Here is a 17,997-nt window from a genome sequence, read left to right on the forward strand (position 1 = left end):
GCGTGGGATTGGTGGCCCTGGCCGGCGCCAGGCACAGAGATTGGGCAGAGAAGGCTGTGACGAAATGTAGACCCTGCCCTGTAAAAAAGGGAGGAGAGAAAAAAGAGGGAAGGTGGAGGGAGGGGGGGGGAGAGAGGGAGGCGGGGTCCGGGAGCTCAGCTCGCGCCCCCCAGCGCGCCAGTCCCGGGGCTGCAGGGAGCGCAGCGCGCGCCGCCCGGGCCCCGGCCACCGGACGCCCTACCGGACACGACCCTCCCTGGAGCTTGGACAACTGCCTACCACGGACACTGTACCGGACACTGCCCCCCACAGGGCTGGACACTACAACGGACACTACTTCCCAGCTCCGGACATTGCTCCCTACTCCCTTCCCCCGGCTCTGGACGCTTTCTCCCTCCCTCCGCTGGGGCCCAGACATTGAGCCCCCCGCAGGCTCCGACGAGCGTTCTCTTGCACCCCAGCGCTGGACACCCTCCTCCCGGACCCCTTCTCTCCTCGCGCCTCATCTCTACCCGGTTCGGATCCGAGCACCTCCAGTTTCTCCGATCTCCCCGCTGCTCGGGCGAAGCTGCCCGCGCCCCCATTCCCCGACTGCTCGCCCGGATGCCTCTCCCCGGGGGATTGTGGTGGCTCCTCTGCTGCCGTCGAGGCTTCACTCTTCTGCACCGGGACTACGGGGACGGCGAGCTTAGCGGGGACGGGGACGACGACGACGACGACGAGACCTTTGAGCTACGGACCCCAAGTCCAGCGGGCGGCGGGAGGGTAAGTCTGGAGGGATTTAGCGCCGTGTTCAATCCTTCTCACTACAACCGGTCGTCACGCCTGATCCGGCTCCATACTCGGGCCAAACGCCGTCCTTTTGGCCAAGTGGAAATGTGGGGGAGATTCTTGTCTGGAGGCCAGAGCTCTGGGAGCTCCAGGGGCAAGCAGCCTTACACGGATGTGCCTGTGGGCCTCGCGCCGCACTCAGGGCGCTGTCCACCTGCTGGGGGCCCTGAGGCAGAGGAGGCGTCACGCGTGGCCCGACCTGGCCCTGCCTCTCCCTTCCCTGCCGGGCCCGCGTCCCATCCCGTCTCCTTCCGCCTCCGCCAGAGCCAAAGAATGTGGCGAGGCCGGCTGAGCGGCTCGAACGCCTGGGTTCGTTCTGCTCACAGTTCTTGAGCGCTGGGGCCAGATGCGGGAGTTCTTACCGCGGGAACCTGGGCGAGGGGCAAAAGGCATCCTGGAATTGGGGTCTGCATCGGGAACCCCACAAAGAAAAGGCTGGGGACGATGGCCCTTTGAGGACTTCTTATCCTGCCACTTAGGACAGAACACTCTGCCCTCTCTGGTGAGGCTCCTGGGAATCCCGAGGGAATGGTGAGGGTCGTTTGACTGCTGGGGTTTTTTTTTTGTTTTGTTTTGTTTTAATCAAATCTCCCCTGGGAGATGCTGAGGCACCGTTGGTGTGTAAGACCTCGAGGAGCCCTCCCTCATCATGCCCTTACCCACCAGAGACAAGACTGTGTGTACTGTGGCCTGGGGTCAGGCTCCCATCCCCCCATCAGGGGTCCCCCAGCAAGCTCTATGGCTCCATTCCTGGGTGGGGCGGGCTACACCGCAGCCAGCGCCAGCACCTGGCGAGGCAGAGGGCAGATAAATATAGAGGGGAAGAGGAGGGAAGCAGGGGAGTGCGATTAGGGGAGCTGGTCTGGGGGAGATCAGTACCTGCCCTCTGATGGTGTGGTGGAAATGGGTGGACTCCCAGGGAAGAGTCACTGCTTAAGAGTCCCCAAGCTTTCAGCATGGGAAGGTTCTCTGTCAAACAGGCCATGGCCTCCCTCCTGCCCCACCTCCACCCTCTGGTGGAGCTTGGAGCTCAGGGACAGGTGTCCCTGGTCCTTCTTTTCCCTCCCCCCATCCTGGCTTAAGCAGTCTGGGCGCAAAGGGACCATGGCACAGTTCCCGTCAGCTAGCTTGGCTCTGAGTTGGTTTGGAGGCCTCCCTCAGACCCTAGGTTACAATTGAAGTGCCTAGGCATGGGTTGGGAGTGGATTGTGTATGAGAAAGGCAGATTCCCAAATTACTCCTGGCCTGAGGAGTATGTGCTTAGCAGCCTCCTGCCCTCCTGAGCCCTAGCAAAGAGGCAGTCTGTCACCTTCCTCTGGGTTGTCTGTAGAAGAAGACACAAAGCCCTTGGACAAAGTGCTATGCAAAAGGGTCCCTCTTTTTTACATTTTCGAGACAGGGTTTCTCCGTAGCTTTGTGATTCCTGTCCTGGAACTAGCTCTTGTAGACCAGGCTGGCCTCAAACTCACAGAGATCCGCCTGCCTCTGCCTCCCGAGTGCTGGGATTAAAGGCATGTGCTACCACCGCCCCAGCTCCCTCTTTTCTTCATTCACCTCGGTACCCAACCCTTGCCCAGTCTTGGGTCTTGCACTTTCTCTGGGAGCTCATTTTCCTCTTCCACGGAGGTTCTGAGCACAGCCCTGAGGATGAAGGGGAAAGTTTAAGAGGCTTCCACAGGGAGAAGGGATTGCATCCCTTCTCCAGTTTTAAAGATGGAGAAACTAAGGCCCAGAGATGGGAGGAGACTTTCTCAAGATATGGCAGTTGCTTAGTGGTCCAGCCGGTATTGGAACCTAGGTTTCCTGGCTCCCAACCCGGTGTCCCCTCCCACCTTCTCTCATGAATGCATTTTCAAATGGCAACAGAGATAAGCCTAGAGCTGTAGTGGTCCACAGAGACCTGTAGAAGGGATGAGCCCAGAGTGGCTCTGGCTCTTCCTGCCCAGTCACGACCCCCCCACACACTCAGGCACCCCTTACCCAGCCCCCTAATGAGAGCTGCCCTGGGCTCCTGCAAAACCACTGGTGTTGGGGCTAAGGACTGTCTTCCTGCCCATCTCCCCAGGGTTCCCTGGACGTTACGCTGACTCAGCCGACTAGGAGCGGGCCGGTCTCAGACAGGTGAGTTTCTACTCAAGAGTCCCTAGTTCCGAGACCTCAGCTAGTTCTCAGGACCCCCTTTCTCGCCATCTTCCCTCCCCGGGTTGTGCAATAAGGGAGAGGCCCTGTGCTGCCGGACGCTGCGGTTTGGCTGGGGTCCCGGGGGGCGGTCCGGCCGGGGGCGCGGGGAGGAAGGGGGGGGTCCTAGTTATTTCTGGTGCAAGGTCAGAACGGCCCCGCGGTTCCCACAGCCTGGAGGATGGGTGCCCAGCTTGGGAACATGTACCCCTCGCAGCCTGGGGAGCCCCTAATAAGGAGCCCCCTGGAGGCTGAGTGGAGGCCCCTCAGCCTCGCCCAACTTTCCATCTCTGGCTCAGGCTGCAGAGCTGGGAAGAGACCTGGAGCCTCATCCCAGACAAGGGACTGCCGGAGGACGACCCCGACGTCGTTGTGAAAGGTGGGAACCCCTGGGCGCAATCTGGAGGCCCCCAAACACAGCCCTCCAAGAAATAATGTCTCTTCATGTTAATCTCTTCTTCCGGGTCTCCTCCTAGGTTGGCTGTATAGGGAGCCCCGCGGGGGAGGGGCGCGGCCATGGCTGCTCCCGCGGCGAGCCTGGTTTGTGCTCACCAGAGACTCCCTGGACCAGTTCAGCAGCAGCGGGAAGGGAGCAAGGCGCCTCGGAAGCCTGGTCCTCACGAGCCTGTGTTCGGTGACTGGGCCGGAGCGCAGGCCCAAGGAGACCGGTGAGACATCTTGAGAATGTCCCTACCTTCCTGGCAGGGCCCCCGACAATCCATGATTGCCTCTGTGGCCTCTCTTTCCACCAGGTCTGTGGTCAGTCACTGTGTCTGGCCGGAAACACAGCATCCGCCTCTGCTCCCCGCGCCAGGCAGAGGCCGAGCGCTGGGGGGTGGCACTTCGTGAAGTGATTGCTTCCAAGGCCCCACTGGAGACTCCTACCCAGCTACTGCTCAGAGACATACAGGTGAGAGAGCTCGCCAGTAAGAAGCAGGAGGGGGGTGGGCCTAAAAGCTTTCTGGGCTCGTGGAGAGCTCCCTTCCCCCATCAAGGTGACCCTCTTCCCCTCTAGGAGAGTTGTGGCGATCCAGAGGCAGTGGCCCTCATCTACCGGCGGAACCCTATTCTGAGGCATACCAGTAGTGCCTTGTACGCCCCACTCCTGCCTCTGCCCTATGGAGTCAGCGCTCCCGGTGAGTGATTGGACCCCAGGTCGAGTCTTCTTGATGGGGATGGGGTAGACTGGTGATAAGTAGGGTAGCTGGCAGGGACTCGAGTCTTCAGGGTCCTTCTCAAAGTCTTGCGTGAACCTGGAAGCAGTCTGGGTTGGAGGGCAAAGCCAGAACAGAATGAAGACTCTGCCTCCCGTACCCACCTCTAAGAGTCTCATTCTGACAAATTCCTTCAGAGGCATCTGCACTTTCCTATCTTTCCCCCTTATGTTTGTTAAGACTAGGACATAACACCTTTACAGGTAGGGGAAACCATCACTGGGAGAAATTGTGCTGGCCTCATCCAGGTATACTTCTCCCCACAAAAGGAGTATCGACTGTATAGTCCTAAAGCTAGAGGCTTAAAGAATGCCAGGAGATGAACCCTGGGTTTCCGTACCCAGAGCAGCCTTTTTTGGGACCCACCGTGATGGGTACCCAGTTAAAGGATGGGGGAGGGGTTAAATATATGGCCCTTAGTCTTTCTCCCTTCCTTACTAGGATAGGTTAAGCAGTGGCGGGTGGAGGTGGGTATTAATGGGAGGCAAAGGTTGAGAGTTTGGTTCTGTGGACCATTGCTTTCCCGACACTCTTCCTGTCCCTCGTACCCTCCTTTCCACGCCATTCCGTGTCCTCATACACCCTCTGACCTTCCTGTGGGTGCTCTGTGTCCCCTCTCCGAACTATCCCTCCTCCCCCACCCTCCCGCAGGCCCAGGCTACGCACCCTTGCGAGAGGAGGCGGTGCGGCTGTTCCTGGCACTGCAGGCGCTGGAGGGGGCGCGGCGCCCAGGGCCCCTGATGCAGGGTGTGCTCCAGACCTGCCGGGACCTGCCTGCACTCCAGGACGAACTTTTCCTGCAGCTGGCTAAGCAGACCTCAGGTCCTGCCGGTCCCCCTGGGCTCCCTGCCACTCAAGACCCTGCCACCCTGCGGTACTGGCAACTTCTCACTTGTATGAGCTGCACTTTCCGGCCTGGGGGAGCTGTCCGAGGGCACCTCCTGGGACATTTGGAGAGGTGAGAAGAAGAGATGCCTCAGCCAAACAGCTTGAGGGCTGGGAGAGAAAGACAGGTGCGAGAGAAGTGGAGATCCAGAGAAGGGAAGGGATGCCCAAGAGCAGGCCAGCTGCTAATAACACAGTCAGTACCTTCATGGGAATTGCAAGGTCATCTCCTACTTATGAGCAGGTGACTTACAACAAGGCACTCTCTTTGAATAGAAGACCTAGAAAAACGGCAGGATTTCAAAAAGCATAGTAACATGGTTGGAGTTCAGATTTTAATCACGGGAAGATCAGGGAGCTGGAGGAAGTGGGCGGGGCAGTTGTAGAAGAGAAGGCAGGAGACTTTGAAAATAATTCAGCTCTGTGTAAAACACCCGGGACACATTTAGGTTGCACTCAAGAAATGTGACATATCGGGAAGGAAACCGACCGGATGTAATGTTTTTCCCCCATGCTGGGGAATCCTGCCTAGACCCCTCAAGCATGCTAAAAAGCCACCGAGCTATGCATTTTCCCCCTTGGCCAAGTAAAATAAATTACGATAAAGGAAAGGAAAAGAAACCCTTGGAACACTAGTCCTTGGATTCCCTTTAATTCAGAACGGAGCAGGCACTCCCGGACTCAGAACTGGCGGAATATGCACGCTTCATCCGGAAAGCTCTGGGCCGGACTCGGGGTCGAGAACTGGTGCCTTCGCTAGCAGAGATTTCCGCGCTGAGTAGACGGCAGGAGCTGTTGTGCACCGTGCACTGTCCTGGAGCTGGAGCGTGTCCTGTGGCCATCGACTCCCACACTACAGCGGGAGAGGTGAGGCCAGAGAAAGAATCCCTCCCGTGCTTCCGCAACCCGCCCTTCCAGCTTTATTTATCCACGGTACTGGTGACGGAACCCAGAGTCTCCAGCATGCTAGGCACCCTTACCAGAATCTCATGCCGGCTCTAAGTTTGCTCCTAGTCTCAGATTTGTTACTTTGGAAAGTCAGCGAATGGTGGTGAGAAAACTAAGCGACCTTCTCCAGTAGGTTCAGCTCTTTCCAGATTCTGAAAAAAGACCTCCCTCCCCCAGAGTGACCTGACTTTGCTCTTCCTCCCCTCTTCCTAGGTGGCTCGAGAGTTAGTGGGAAGGCTGGGTTTGGATCGGAGCCGGAACGCTTTCGCCTTGTATGAGCAGAGAGGGGCCCAGGAGCGAGCCCTGGCTGGGGGGACCCTCGTAGCCGACGTGCTCACCAGGTTTGAGAAGTAAATGTCCAGCCCCAGCCCTGCGCTGTATTGGCCAATCTACTTAGCTTTTGTCCACCTTTAAGCACGTTTATCTAGGCGTGCCAGTAGCTCGCTGATCTGCAGACAGGTTTCTACCCGCCGGTGGTGTGCAGTCTGACTTAAAAGGCTCGCCAAGGCTCCACCACAAAAGTTTCTTGGTCCCGCCCCTTTCCATGGCAGCCTGAGCCCATGGGGGCCCTGCTTCCCAGTCTTAATGCATCTTTTTCCCTAATGCAGTTTGACCTCAGAGGAAGCCGGACTGGAGGACTCGCCCGATTCCGGGTGGAGACTGTGCCTTCGTCTTCACGGACCTCTGCACCCAGAAGGGCTATCTCCGGATGGTCACGAATTGCCTTTCCTATTTGAGCAGGTGAGATCTCTGGTTTTTACGACTCCAAATCGACCACAGCCTGAACCCGTATTCCGGACCATCTTCAATTTGTTGTGACAACCCCGTGGGAGACTTTTCCTGAACCCAGACCTCCTCAGATTCCATGCCCGGAGGTGTCTTCACAGCTCCTACACTGACACCGCCTGCCTCCCTTGCAGGCTCACGCTCTGCTGCTGCGCGGCCGGCCGCCCCCGCCTGATGATACGCTGCGCGCCCTGGCGGCGCTGCGCCTGCAGAGTTTGCACCGGGACTTTTCCCCGCGGGGGCCTCTGCCACGCCTGGACCGCCTGCTGCCGCCCCCCACCCCACCGCGGGAACAACCGCTGCGCCCTACCCCGAGGCCACAGTCCTCCGCTGCCCTGCTGGCCGGGGCGCTTTGGAGCCCAGGTCTGGCCAAGAGGCGGGCGGAGCGTGCCCGGCGCGGCTGTACCGGCTGCTCGACGGCAAGCACAGCCCAGGTGGGAGGAGACGGCACCAGCACGACGGCCGCGGTGCTGGGAGGCTGGAAGAGGCTACGGGGCATGGGCCAAGCTGAGGCCATGGCTGCCTATCTGGCTCTGGCGGCGCAGTGTCCGGGGTTCGGCGCTGCTCGGTATGACGTTCTGGAGCTGAGCACGGTGAGGGGGAGAAGGGAGAAGGGGACTCTGGTGGTCCAAGTCCCAACACGTTTACTCCAGAGCCACAGCCCCCCACCCCAGCTGGGTTATTTCATTTCCGATATGTAGAACAGCTAGCAGCTGCCCATCTCCATCCCCTGGACTCCCCAGCATTTGGGCTTGCACCTCCAGGTGCTTGTGGCCACTCCACACTTGTGCTGTGTGAATCAAGGGTCAAGGAAGCTCCCAGATCACAGCCAACTGCCCCTACCAGAAATAAAGGTGCAAAAGCCCCGCCCACGACTCTGACCCCGCCCATCTCTCTGCAGGAGCCTGGTGGAGGTGCTCCACAGAAGCTATGCCTGGGTTTGGGAGCAAAGGCCATGTCGCTCTCCAGGCCTGGTGAGACAGAACCCATCCACAGTGTCAGCTATGGTCATGTGGCCGCCTGCCAGCTAATAGGCCCTCACACCTTAGCCCTGAGGGTGGGTGACAGCCAGCTCCTCCTGCAGAGCCCCCAGGTGAGAACGGGTTGTGGAAGAGAACATGGGTGTACATGCAACTATAGACTCGAGGGCTCCAGCTGTGGCCTAAGGAAAAGTAAGGCGCTTATGTTTGATTTAGGGGAGGCAAATGGTAAATGGGAATCAAAGGTTAAGAGAGAAATACTACGAACTGTAACTGGACAGGCCTTGACCGGAGGAGAGTCCTGGGAGCTGTGGGAGGACTTAGCACTTAGTGTGTTGGCAGATCAGAAAGGAAAATGCCTGACACCCCGAGTGGAAGGGGGAGGGGTGAGAGGAAGAGAAGGTCGCCAGGACTAGAGCCTGCAGGAACCTACCTGGTAGGGGAAGCTTGAACCCGGGAGCTTCCCGAGAGGAAGGGAAGTGAAAAGCAAGCCCAGTGGGCCCTGTTGCACGCTGACCCCCTGTTGCACGCTGGCGCCGCCCTCTCTTAGGTGGAAGAGATCCTGCAGCTGGTGAGTGCCTACTTGGCCAACCCCTCCCCTGAGAGGCCCTGCAGCAGCTCTGCTCCTCCAAGCCGAGACCTGCCAGACACCTCCCCTCCCAGCCAGCACCAAGGTCTGGAAGAGCCCCAGGGACAGTCTGGATGCCTGGGGCAGCTGCAGGAGTAAGCCTGCCAAGAGGTCACGACTTTTCCTTTGCCTCCAGTCGGGAGTCGACAGCGCTCTGAGATTTGAGGAAACCATGGACCCTTTTTGGCCCTGCAGGGACAGGGTCCACCCACACTCTCTCTAGGCGGGCAATGGGTGTGGACAGTTTTTCTAGTTTGTTTCTTAATTTATTTGTAGAAGAAAAAAATCCTTATTTACACAAACCCTTCCTGTGCGAGTGTTGTCGGTGGGACAAGTTGGAGTTCCATGGATCAGCCCCGCACCCCCACCCCCACCCTGGGCTTTTGCGGGTGCTGAGGGGAGTCTGAATACCACAGAGCTCCACCCTCCTTGACCTTCTGGATTTAACCTCCTCCTGGCCAGGGAGCCATCACATGATGGTGGGTGGGGCAGGCAATAAGGCTGTACTGGAAGCTGGCAATTACTCATCCTCTGTTCTCCATGGAGTGGTGAGGGGTGGCCTCCTGACATCCCTGGGCTGGAGGGCAGTGAGTCATCAAGACTGGCGCTACGCAGGTCCTACCTTGGTGTTCAGCTCCTGGGCCCTAATTGGGTATGTGTTTGGTTACCCCATGCTTTCAGAATGAAATGGAGAGGTGCCCGGAGCAGCAGGCAGATGTAAAAACATCTCCCGCACAATGGGCACAGGCCTCTTGAATTTTTATCCTCTCAGGTCAGGTTGAGTGGTGCTGAGCTCCTGGAGACTCTAGTGGTTCCTAGGCACTCCGCAGGCCTAGCTCTTCTGACTTGCTCAGAAAACAGCTCAGCCCCTTTGCCCCTAGACCCTGTTATCACCTCTGTGAGCATAAGAGGCTATGACAGCATCATGCAGCTGGGGACAGCAGCTTGGGCACCGAGGACACAATGGATCACGATGTTTCAATAGTGCCGAGAGGGACCTAGTAAAAGAGTCTTTGAGGCAAGGGGTGCTGGTGCAAACACACTGAGACCTGGGCTGAGGAGTAAGGAGTCTGAGCAGGTGAGGCCAGAACACTGTCATGTGCCTGGGTATGGAGGTGTGCCCACCCAGTCCACGGAATCACAGAGCAAGCACTTAATATTCATCATCAAGCTTTATTGTTTTATTAGAAGGAACCAAGCAAAATAAGAACTAGGCATGCAAGAGAAGATAGGAGCAGCGGTGGTCACGCACCTAGAAACGCAACATAAGGTTGTGAGGGTCCAGGCATAGTGGGAGACGGTAATCACTGCTCCTGGGTGCCCCAGGAGATATAATCTGGCCTTGTAGCAGCATGGTACTCATCAATGAGCTCTTGTACCACCTCCCTGGACCTGTCCATCTCCTCGAAGTTCTCTTTGAAGATGTCCTCCTTGCGGAACTGCTCGAGGAAGGCCCCCCGCTTCCATAGCTTGTCATACTGCTGGCAGGAACTTTCAAAAAGCTGAAGAGGAGGAGAGAGCTTCAGAATGGCGTCCAGTTCAGGACACTAACTAGGGACAGACTGGGAAAGCTGATGACAGTACACAGTGGAACAGAGTGGCCAGGAGCCAGGGGTGTGGCTCCCAGGTGGCAGCCTTGCCTACCATTCCTGAAGCTCTGGGTTTGGTCCTTGCTAACACACAGACAACAGGAGACTGCTCACCGAGGAGATACTGGTGTGGTTAGCCATCATGAGCCCGCTGACCCGGTGGGCTGATGGCAGGTAGGGGGACTTCCTTGACAGGGCCACCTGGATGCTGGCTGGGCCCCAGGGGATGAAGTTGGCCAACTTCCTTTCCCGGATCCTCTGCAGGCTCTTGTGGACCTAGGGTGGGCAGAGTGGTGGTAGCTGCTTCTCCTCCACACTGTGGACCAGAGGGTATGGTGATGGGGCCTCCCTTACCTGGGTGGGATCCACCTCTCCCTGGATGATGTTGAGGATGGCGATGTAGCAGTGGTTGGTCTGGCGATCCCGGCCTGTGGACACCATCACGTTCTTGGGCTGTAACAGCCGCCTCATGACATCCAGGACCGTTGTCTTCCTCACACTGGCCACCTGAGGGAAGGGGGGTTTGCAGGGACAATGTGAGCAGTCAGGGAGCAACCCAGAGATGCATGGATGCCCAGAGAAGAGTCTACTACGTTCCCATCAGTTTGGAGGTGGCTTGGTCTCTGGGGAATCTTTAGATCAGGTCTGTGCTGAGTCTCTGCCATGAGGTTAGGGTCTCTGCCCTCAGCTCAGCAAACCCATGCCCTTGTGCATGGGCAGAAGCAGATCCCAGCCAGCACTGCTCCTGCAGGAGCCAGGGGCTGCACAGAGCGGAGATGGCAGCAAGCAAGTGGCACGGTGTTGGTCCCTGAGAACAGAACCTGGGGAAGCTGGGTGCAGAAGAACTCAAAGGGCAGCTCATGGCATAGCAGGGGGAAAAGGCCACAGTCTGGGGACACTGCAGGAGCTCTTACTGACTGGTCCGTGGTGAGAGGTGTATAGCCAGTCATGAGGAAGTGGAGCCGAGGGGTGGGAATGAGCGAGGCAATGAGGCCGATGAGGTCATTGTTCATGTAGCCAGGGTAGCGCAGGGTGGTGGTGCTGGCTGACATGATGGTGGACACCTGGGAACGGGAGATGCGATATTATAAGATGGGATGGGGGTGGAACGTCCATCCTCTGATGACCCTCTCGTAGAGGGCTTCCAAGAGTGGGACTCACCAGCTGGTTGATCTGGGAGAAGGATGGGTTCTGGATGTGCAGGCGGTCTGTGGCGATCCGGTTCAGGGCTGTGTTGTCCAGCACCACCTGGCAGGACAGAAGGAGTCAGTGACATCTTTTGTGGCCAAACGGGACACTGAAGTAAGATACATACAGCTTAGTCTCTGCAAACTCCCAAACCAGGAAATAGGTTTGCTACCTTCGAAGAAATATACCATCTCTGGGGTCTGACATGTTACTGACATGATACAGGACAGTGAACAAATACAACTCACACATGCCTTGGTTCTGAAGACACTTTAGAAGACAAATGACAGGGGCTTTGCCACCATTGGGCCTACAGTTTAGGATAAAAGCAGCTTTTGAAACGCTGGAGGTAGAGCTTGCTTGTGTGCAGTGGTTTTTACCAATAAATCCAGCAGGCGCTGCCACACACACTCCTAATTCCAGTTACCCAGGAAGCTGAGGCAGGGGGATCACAAGTTTGAGGCCCAGCTAGGGCAGTTTAGAAAGTTCCTGCTTCATTTTCTTTTTCTTCTTTTCAGTCTCAAGACTGTGGCTCAAACTGTCTTGGGACCTAACTATGTAGCGCAGGCTGTTTTTAAACTAATTAATAGTGATCCTCCTGCATCAGCCTTCTGAAAAATGGAATTACAGACATAAAGTACCACGCCCAGCTAAGACCCTGTTACTAAATAATTAAAGTAGGTTAACAATATACACAAGGGATCTGAGCTTGCCCAAACAATGGGAGAAAGGTTTTCTTGCAAACGTGACCCTTGAGTTCAAGCATAAGGAGACATTAAAGAGGCAAAATGGGGTGTCTATCAGGAGGGGGAGACGATCTTTGCTGAGACTCATGCTGCCCCAAAGGCCAGGAAGCTGCTTGGAAGTTGGAATCTTAATTCATAATCCGACCCACATATCATTTGTTTTTGTTTTTGGTGGGCCAGGGCTAGAAAAGGGCTGTCTTTTGAAGGCAGGCCAAGCTCCTGCTCGGTCTTCCTGAACTCACCACACAGTCTGCATTCTGGGTCAGCCGCTTTAGGGTGAGGAGGGAGTTGTAGGGCTGCACCACCACGTCGCTCATCTCGTCCTGGTTGGGAAACACCGAGTATGTCTGCACCAATTTCTTGGGGTACCTAGGGGCAAAGGGAGAAGGTGTCCAGTGAACTGTAGGACCTCAGTGACTCCCAATCTCCTTCCCGAGTGCCACTCAGCAGCAAGAGCAGACCTCAGTGTTCAGCACCCAGAGGCTAAGCCACAGTTCTGCGGGCCTCAAGCTAACGAACGTCCCAACTCCATGCCAGTTATTGCTTCCAAGGTTTGACCTGGATAGTTCTGTCTCTGTGACTCGATGAGGGACAAGATAGAAAAAAACCTTCCAGCTCAAGAAGCAAAAAGAACAACACTGAAGTCATCTAGGAATTCCACTTCAGGACCTGATACTGTGACAAATGCCCCAGCCAAAATGATACCGGAGAAAGGGCTCCCTTGGTTTTCAGTTCCAGGTTACAACCCATTATCTCAGGAAGTTAAGGCGGGATGTCCACAGTCAAGAACAGAGAATCTGTTATCTTTTCTTGCTGGCTGGCAGGTAGTTTTTTTCTCTTTTGTGCTGTTCAGAAATCCCTAGGTGAGGTCCTCCTTTATCACTTAACAAGATGGTCCCTTCCAGACATGCTGACAGGCCAACCTGATCTAGATAACTCCTCATCAAAACTCCCTTCCCATTGGTAAGGTGACTTCCACCTAGTAAGGTGATGTAAGATGACTCACTCACTGGGCAGGGTAAAGGTGCCTGCCGCCACTCTTAATGACCCGAGTTCACTTCCTGGGACCCACACGGTGAAAGGAGAGAAGCGACTCCCATACACTGACCTCTGCACATACGCAGGGACAGGCAGGCCTCCCCAAAGGTAAACAATAAAAATGTAATTAAAATATTAACCAGCACACCATGGAATCAGGGCTAATGACCCCTTCTCAAACACAGGCTTACCTGTCATTCAGTCTCTCTAGGAGGTAGGAGCCCAGACCAGAGCCTGTCCCTCCAGCAATAGAATGGCACAGCACGAAGCCCTGAATGGGGAGTGAGAAAAGGGCAGTGGACAGGGATCTCAAGGAGAGATTTTGGCCTGGTGTTGTAATATGAAAATCGATGCAAGAAAGATTTCATGTGACAGCTCGGGTGGAGGGGTTTTGTTTTTAATTGGGGGAAAGTAAATGGGAAAAGGGGGGAGTGGGGAGACTGAGCTCTGGGGACAGGAGTGGCAGAAGAAAGAGGAAGAGATGGCAGGTGGGCAGGGCCCTTTTAAAGGGGAACATAGTAAATGCACTCAGGAGGTGCTCTTAGTGGCTACAGCTGAGGACAGATACCCCAAGGTCAGGCCAGCACAGATGCTTAAATACTAACACCTTGTCTCTGATGATGCTTGGGAAGGCTCCAAGACCAAGCAGAAGCTGAGGGACCCATGTTTAAGAAGCAGATAGTGTTGAGAGTCTGATTTCTCCGAACCAAACAGTATTTTAATACCCTAGTGCTCCCTGGATCCTGTCCCCTAGTGGGCGCGGAGTGAATGTTTCCGCCACATCATGTGTTGAGAGCATGCCAGGTTTTTCTCCCAGCATGCTTTACTGTAGAAGAACCTCACCTCTAGACTGTCACTTCCATCGGCTTCTCGGTCTATGATGTCAAAGATGTCCTCATGAATTTTCTCACCCTGGATGTAGACATGGGAAGGGAGAGTCAGGCCCAAGTTTCTCTTCTGAGCACCAAGAATTCCACCCTTTGTCCCTGCTGCCATCCTGAAACCCACCTTCCCAGCCAGAACCTTTCTCAATCCAGAACTGCTGCTTTGTGAATGATTTACATAAAGTTTGCACAACCACCTTCCTCGCAGTCCGTTTCCCAGCATATCCATTTGTCTCTTATTTATTGCCAGTCTAGTCTGGACAGAGTCCCAGACTTACTTGAGCCTTGCCTTATCCCAAGCTAGGATTACCAAGGAACTACAGAACTGACACCTGTGAGAAACCCCTGCCCCAGTTGTTGCCAGCTCCTCCTCCGTGCTCAGACAGGTAGATGTTCTCTGGGTTGTAGAGCTTGGCATAGGAGGAGTTGAGGATGGAGTGGATCACCCGGGGCTCCAGGTCCAGCAGCACAGCCCGGGGGATGTAATGCTCATCATCTGCCTGCCAAAGGGAAGCCAGGATGAGCCCGTGAGCCTGGCTGGGTCAAGTCCTGCATCCTCCCAACTCTGGCTCCTGCAGGCCCTCCCTTCTTAAGACAGCCGTTCTGGTCCCATCCTGCCCAGTGAGTTTCCCAGCATCAGGTCACTGCCCTTGATGAAGTCATGTGGTAGGCACCTGGTAGAAAAAGACGTCCTTGCGATCAGTGCCTTCAGTGGCGAACTCCTCCACGATGCCCTCGGGGCTGATGCCATGCTCAGCACACAGCTGTTTCCAGAACTCGAACCCAACTGGGGGAGGGGAAAGAAGCCCAAGTCTGCTGGAGCCTTAAGGCCGGAAAAGCCCAGGCTCATATTACATTATGAAGGCGACCCAAGACGCCTGGAAGTTGTCACAGCCCAGGACTGAGAAGACAGCTCTTGCCTGGATCATCAGGCGCAATAAGGTAAGAAAGGTGGTTGTGGGAAGGACAAAAGGGATTGATGGGTACCAGGCACTTGAATGCGGGCCAAGGGATAGAACCAGAGACTGGCGGGACTCGACGGTCGCTTGCTCACTCTGGTTGCCGCACTGGCCCAGCTGCAGGGTGATGATCTCCCGGGGCATCGCCGGTCAGACGGGAGCTCGTCCGCCCCAGGCCGGTGGGATCACGGCCCAGCCTAGGAACGCCTGGCAGCCGGGCGCGCAGGACATGGGCAGCGCGCTGTCTGCCGGTGTTTTGACGCGGATGCCGGGTCTGCGCGTGTGCAGTGTGGGCCTCTCCGCAGCCGGCGGACCGCAGAGCCTGTCCTGGGCATCATTTTCTCTCCTCACAGGCACAGCTGGAATTCAGCACAGGCGCAGAGTGAGGCCACGCCCCCTCATGTCAGGATGTGCGCGTGCGCAGCAAGACCTTTGGCAAGCCGAGGATATCCACTTGGATGTGGGGGAGGGGAGGAAGGAGCTGCCCGGTGGATGCGCCAAGTGCAGGAGTCACCAGCCTACACCTGCGGGATGTGCTAGATTAAGGGGCTAGATTTAAACCAACGTTTTCTTAATGGTTGGGGAATTGAACCCATGTTCCTGTGCATACTAAGCACCTGCTATACCACTTAGCTACGCACCCATCCCAAGACATAGTTCTTTTTTTTTCAATTTTATTTTCTTATTTTCACACTATACAAAATACAAAATTTACCATCTGGGGCCAGGTGTGGTTGCTCCTGTCTTATAATACTAGCAAGCACGTGCGAAGCAAAGGCAGGTGGATCTCTGAGTTCTAGGCCAGCCTATTTGTTTAAGTAAGTTTCAGGCTAGCTGAGGCTACATGGTGAGACCCTGTCTAATAAGATAAATTACCTTCTCAGACTGGTCAGGTGTCCTAAAGCCCCTTAGGGCCAAACCTAATCCTGGTACCCTCATGGTGGAAGGAGGGAATCAAGAAGCTACTCCTGAATTGTCCTTTGACCTCTCTGTAGGCGTGCTCTTAGAGCCTACGGAGAGACACTAAGTGAAATGATTAGATAGATGGATGGATGGATGGATGGATGGATGGATGGATAGACAGACAGACAAATGTGTTAAAAAGTCAGTACACGTGGTGGCACACACAGAGTTCCTCTGTGGCTTTGGAGCCTGTCCTGGAACTAGCTCTGTAGACCAGGCTGGTCTCGAACTCACAGAGATCCGCCTGCCTCTGCCCCCCGAGTGCTGGGATTAAAGGCGTGCGCCACCACCACCCGGCTCTTTTTTCTTTTTTCATGATGTATTTATTTGTACTTTATGAACATACCTGCAGGTATGTCTGTATGTGGAGTCCCTTGGAACTGGTACAGACATTTGTGAGTGGCCATGTGGGTGCTGGGAACTGAAGCTGGGACCTCTGGAAGAGCAGACAGTGTTCTTAACTCCTGAGCTGTCTCTCCAGCCCCAAACTCCTGATGCCCCTGCCTCCTCCTTCTGAGAGCCAATTTCAGTGGCACCACACTTGGCTCTTATTTATTTATTTTGAGATGGAGTCTCACTATGTAGCTCTGCTTAGCCTGGCATTCACAGAGCTTCCCCTGCCTCTGCTTCCTGAGTGCTGGATTAAAAAAGTGTGTACTATTCTTTCCAGCTCCTCTTTCATTTAAATCACTGAATATTTTAAACATACAGGCATAGTATTGTACTTTTTGTCTGGAAATCTTTTTTTAAAAGATTTTTATTTTTTTTAAAGATTTATTTATTAAGTATACAACATTCTGCCTCCATGTATGCCGACACATCAGAAGAGGGTGCCAGATCTCATTACAGATGGTTGTGAGCCACCATGTGGTTGCTGGGAATTGAACTCAGGACCTCTGGAAGAGCAGTCAGTGCTCTTAACCACTGAGCCATCTCTCCAGCCCCGAAAGATTTTTATTTTTATTTATTTATTATGTATACAATATTCTGTCTATGTATATGTCTGCAGGCCAGAAGAGGGCACCAGACCCCATTACATATGGTTGTGAGCCACCATATGGTTGCTGGGAATTGAACTCAGGACCTTTGGAAGAGCAGACAATGCTCTTATCCTCTGAGCCATCTTTCCAGCCCCCTTATCTGGAAATCTTATAAAAATGTATCAGAGTATAACAGCAGAGAAAAGTAATCTACTTTTTTTTCCTTTCTCTCTACAGTAGAATTGTTGAGATTTACTCGTGTTTCTCTATGTAAATTTAGTTGCTTTTCATTTCCTTCTCTCATGCACACACCTATATAGTATATATGTATATATTATATATACCATTATTTTTATTTAGAAAAAATTTAATATTTATTTTGTGGGGAGAAAGTTTGTTGAGGATAGAACCCAAGGCCTGGCAGGCGCTCGGCAACCAGGCTTCCTGCCAGCAACATTCCTGGCACCGTATACTATTTACTTAAATTTTATGTGTATGAGTGTTTTGCCCAAATGTATCTATATGTACTGGGGTTCACAGATATCAGTACAGAGGGTCAGATCTCCAGAATGGAGTTATAGATGGTTATGAGCCACCATGTGGATGCTGATTTGAACTTAGATCCTCAGCAAGAGGAGCAAGTGCTCTTAACCACGGAACCATCTATCTAGCTTCTATTTATTATTATTATTAATTACTATTACTGTATGTGGATTTATATTATGTTTTTGTTCATAGGTAAACAGGCATGAACCATGGAATACCTGGGAAGGTCAGAGAACAACTCACTGGATTGGCTCTCTCCTTCTACCATGTGGGTTCCAGGCATCACAGCCATGTTTCTGGCTTGCATGACAAGTACGTTTGTCCACTGTGCCATCTAATCAGCCCATTTCTTTGTTTTTGTGGTGCTGGCTGTGGAATCCAAGGCTCACAGATGTTAAGGAAGGCCTCTGCCACTGAACTGGATCCCCACTGTCGCTCTTTTCAGCTGCATTTTAGTATTCCAGGGGATGGATAGAGCAAGGGTATTGATTCTTCCTTCAGGAGCAGGCTCAGCTTTTACTGCTTCCTCTGCAGGGAGGGGCCTAGTGGCTCTAGTCCATTTCAGGGACTTCCTCAAGTTATTTTGACTTGTTTACTGTCCTGCTGAAGGAGCTTCCTGCAGGGTGGAATGTTTCAGTCTGAGGGGAAACTGTT

At 54.4% G+C, this 17,997-nt stretch overlaps 2 protein-coding genes across 7 annotated transcripts; one reads left to right on the forward strand and one right to left on the reverse strand.

The window, feature by feature from the left end:
• Positions 1-112: 112 nt before the first annotated feature.
• Plekhh3 (pleckstrin homology, MyTH4 and FERM domain containing H3) lies at positions 113-8,754 on the forward strand. Of its 4 annotated transcripts, none has more exons than XR_012912285.1 (13): positions 113-765; positions 2,897-2,952; positions 3,309-3,388; positions 3,486-3,677; positions 3,762-3,919; positions 4,025-4,145; positions 4,875-5,181; positions 5,768-5,975; positions 6,270-6,406; positions 6,665-6,797; positions 6,977-7,410; positions 7,744-7,935; positions 8,373-8,512. XR_012912285.1 is itself a non-coding variant. In XM_075990675.1 (13 exons), the coding sequence occupies exons 1-13, from the start codon at positions 604-606 to the stop codon at positions 8,547-8,549; spliced, it is 2,373 nt and encodes a 790-aa protein (XP_075846790.1). In that variant the 5' UTR covers positions 114-603; the 3' UTR covers positions 8,550-8,754. The 4 variants fall into 4 exon arrangements, 3 of the variants coding, with proteins under 3 accessions (XP_075846790.1, XP_075846791.1, XP_075846789.1); XM_075990675.1 differs by having other exon boundaries at positions 114-765; positions 6,270-6,397; positions 6,977-7,435; positions 8,373-8,754; XM_075990676.1 differs by having other exon boundaries at positions 121-765; positions 6,977-7,435; positions 8,373-8,754.
• An 849-nt stretch (positions 8,755-9,603) lies between these two features.
• LOC142860007 (tubulin gamma-2 chain) lies at positions 9,604-15,231 on the reverse strand. 3 transcript variants are annotated; one of them, XM_075990680.1, is made up of 11 exons: positions 14,950-15,231; positions 14,570-14,682; positions 14,228-14,395; positions 13,855-13,923; positions 13,203-13,282; positions 12,216-12,342; positions 11,201-11,287; positions 10,954-11,103; positions 10,394-10,546; positions 10,154-10,315; positions 9,604-9,952 (listed from the first exon to the last, which is right to left on the reverse strand). In XM_075990680.1, the coding sequence occupies exons 1-11, from the start codon at positions 14,996-14,998 to the stop codon at positions 9,755-9,757; spliced, it is 1,356 nt and encodes a 451-aa protein (XP_075846795.1). In that variant the 5' UTR covers positions 14,999-15,231; the 3' UTR covers positions 9,604-9,754. The 3 variants fall into 3 exon arrangements, with proteins under 3 accessions (XP_075846795.1, XP_075846796.1, XP_075846797.1); XM_075990681.1 differs by lacking the exon at positions 14,950-15,231 and having other exon boundaries at positions 14,206-14,395; XM_075990682.1 differs by lacking the exons at positions 14,570-14,682; positions 14,950-15,231 and having other exon boundaries at positions 14,020-14,395.
• Between the last annotated feature and the right edge of the window lie 2,766 nt (positions 15,232-17,997).

Source organism: Microtus pennsylvanicus, chromosome 11 (genome assembly GCF_037038515.1).
Source record: "Microtus pennsylvanicus isolate mMicPen1 chromosome 11, mMicPen1.hap1, whole genome shotgun sequence".
NCBI classification, from domain to species: Eukaryota; Metazoa; Chordata; class Mammalia; order Rodentia; family Cricetidae; genus Microtus; species Microtus pennsylvanicus.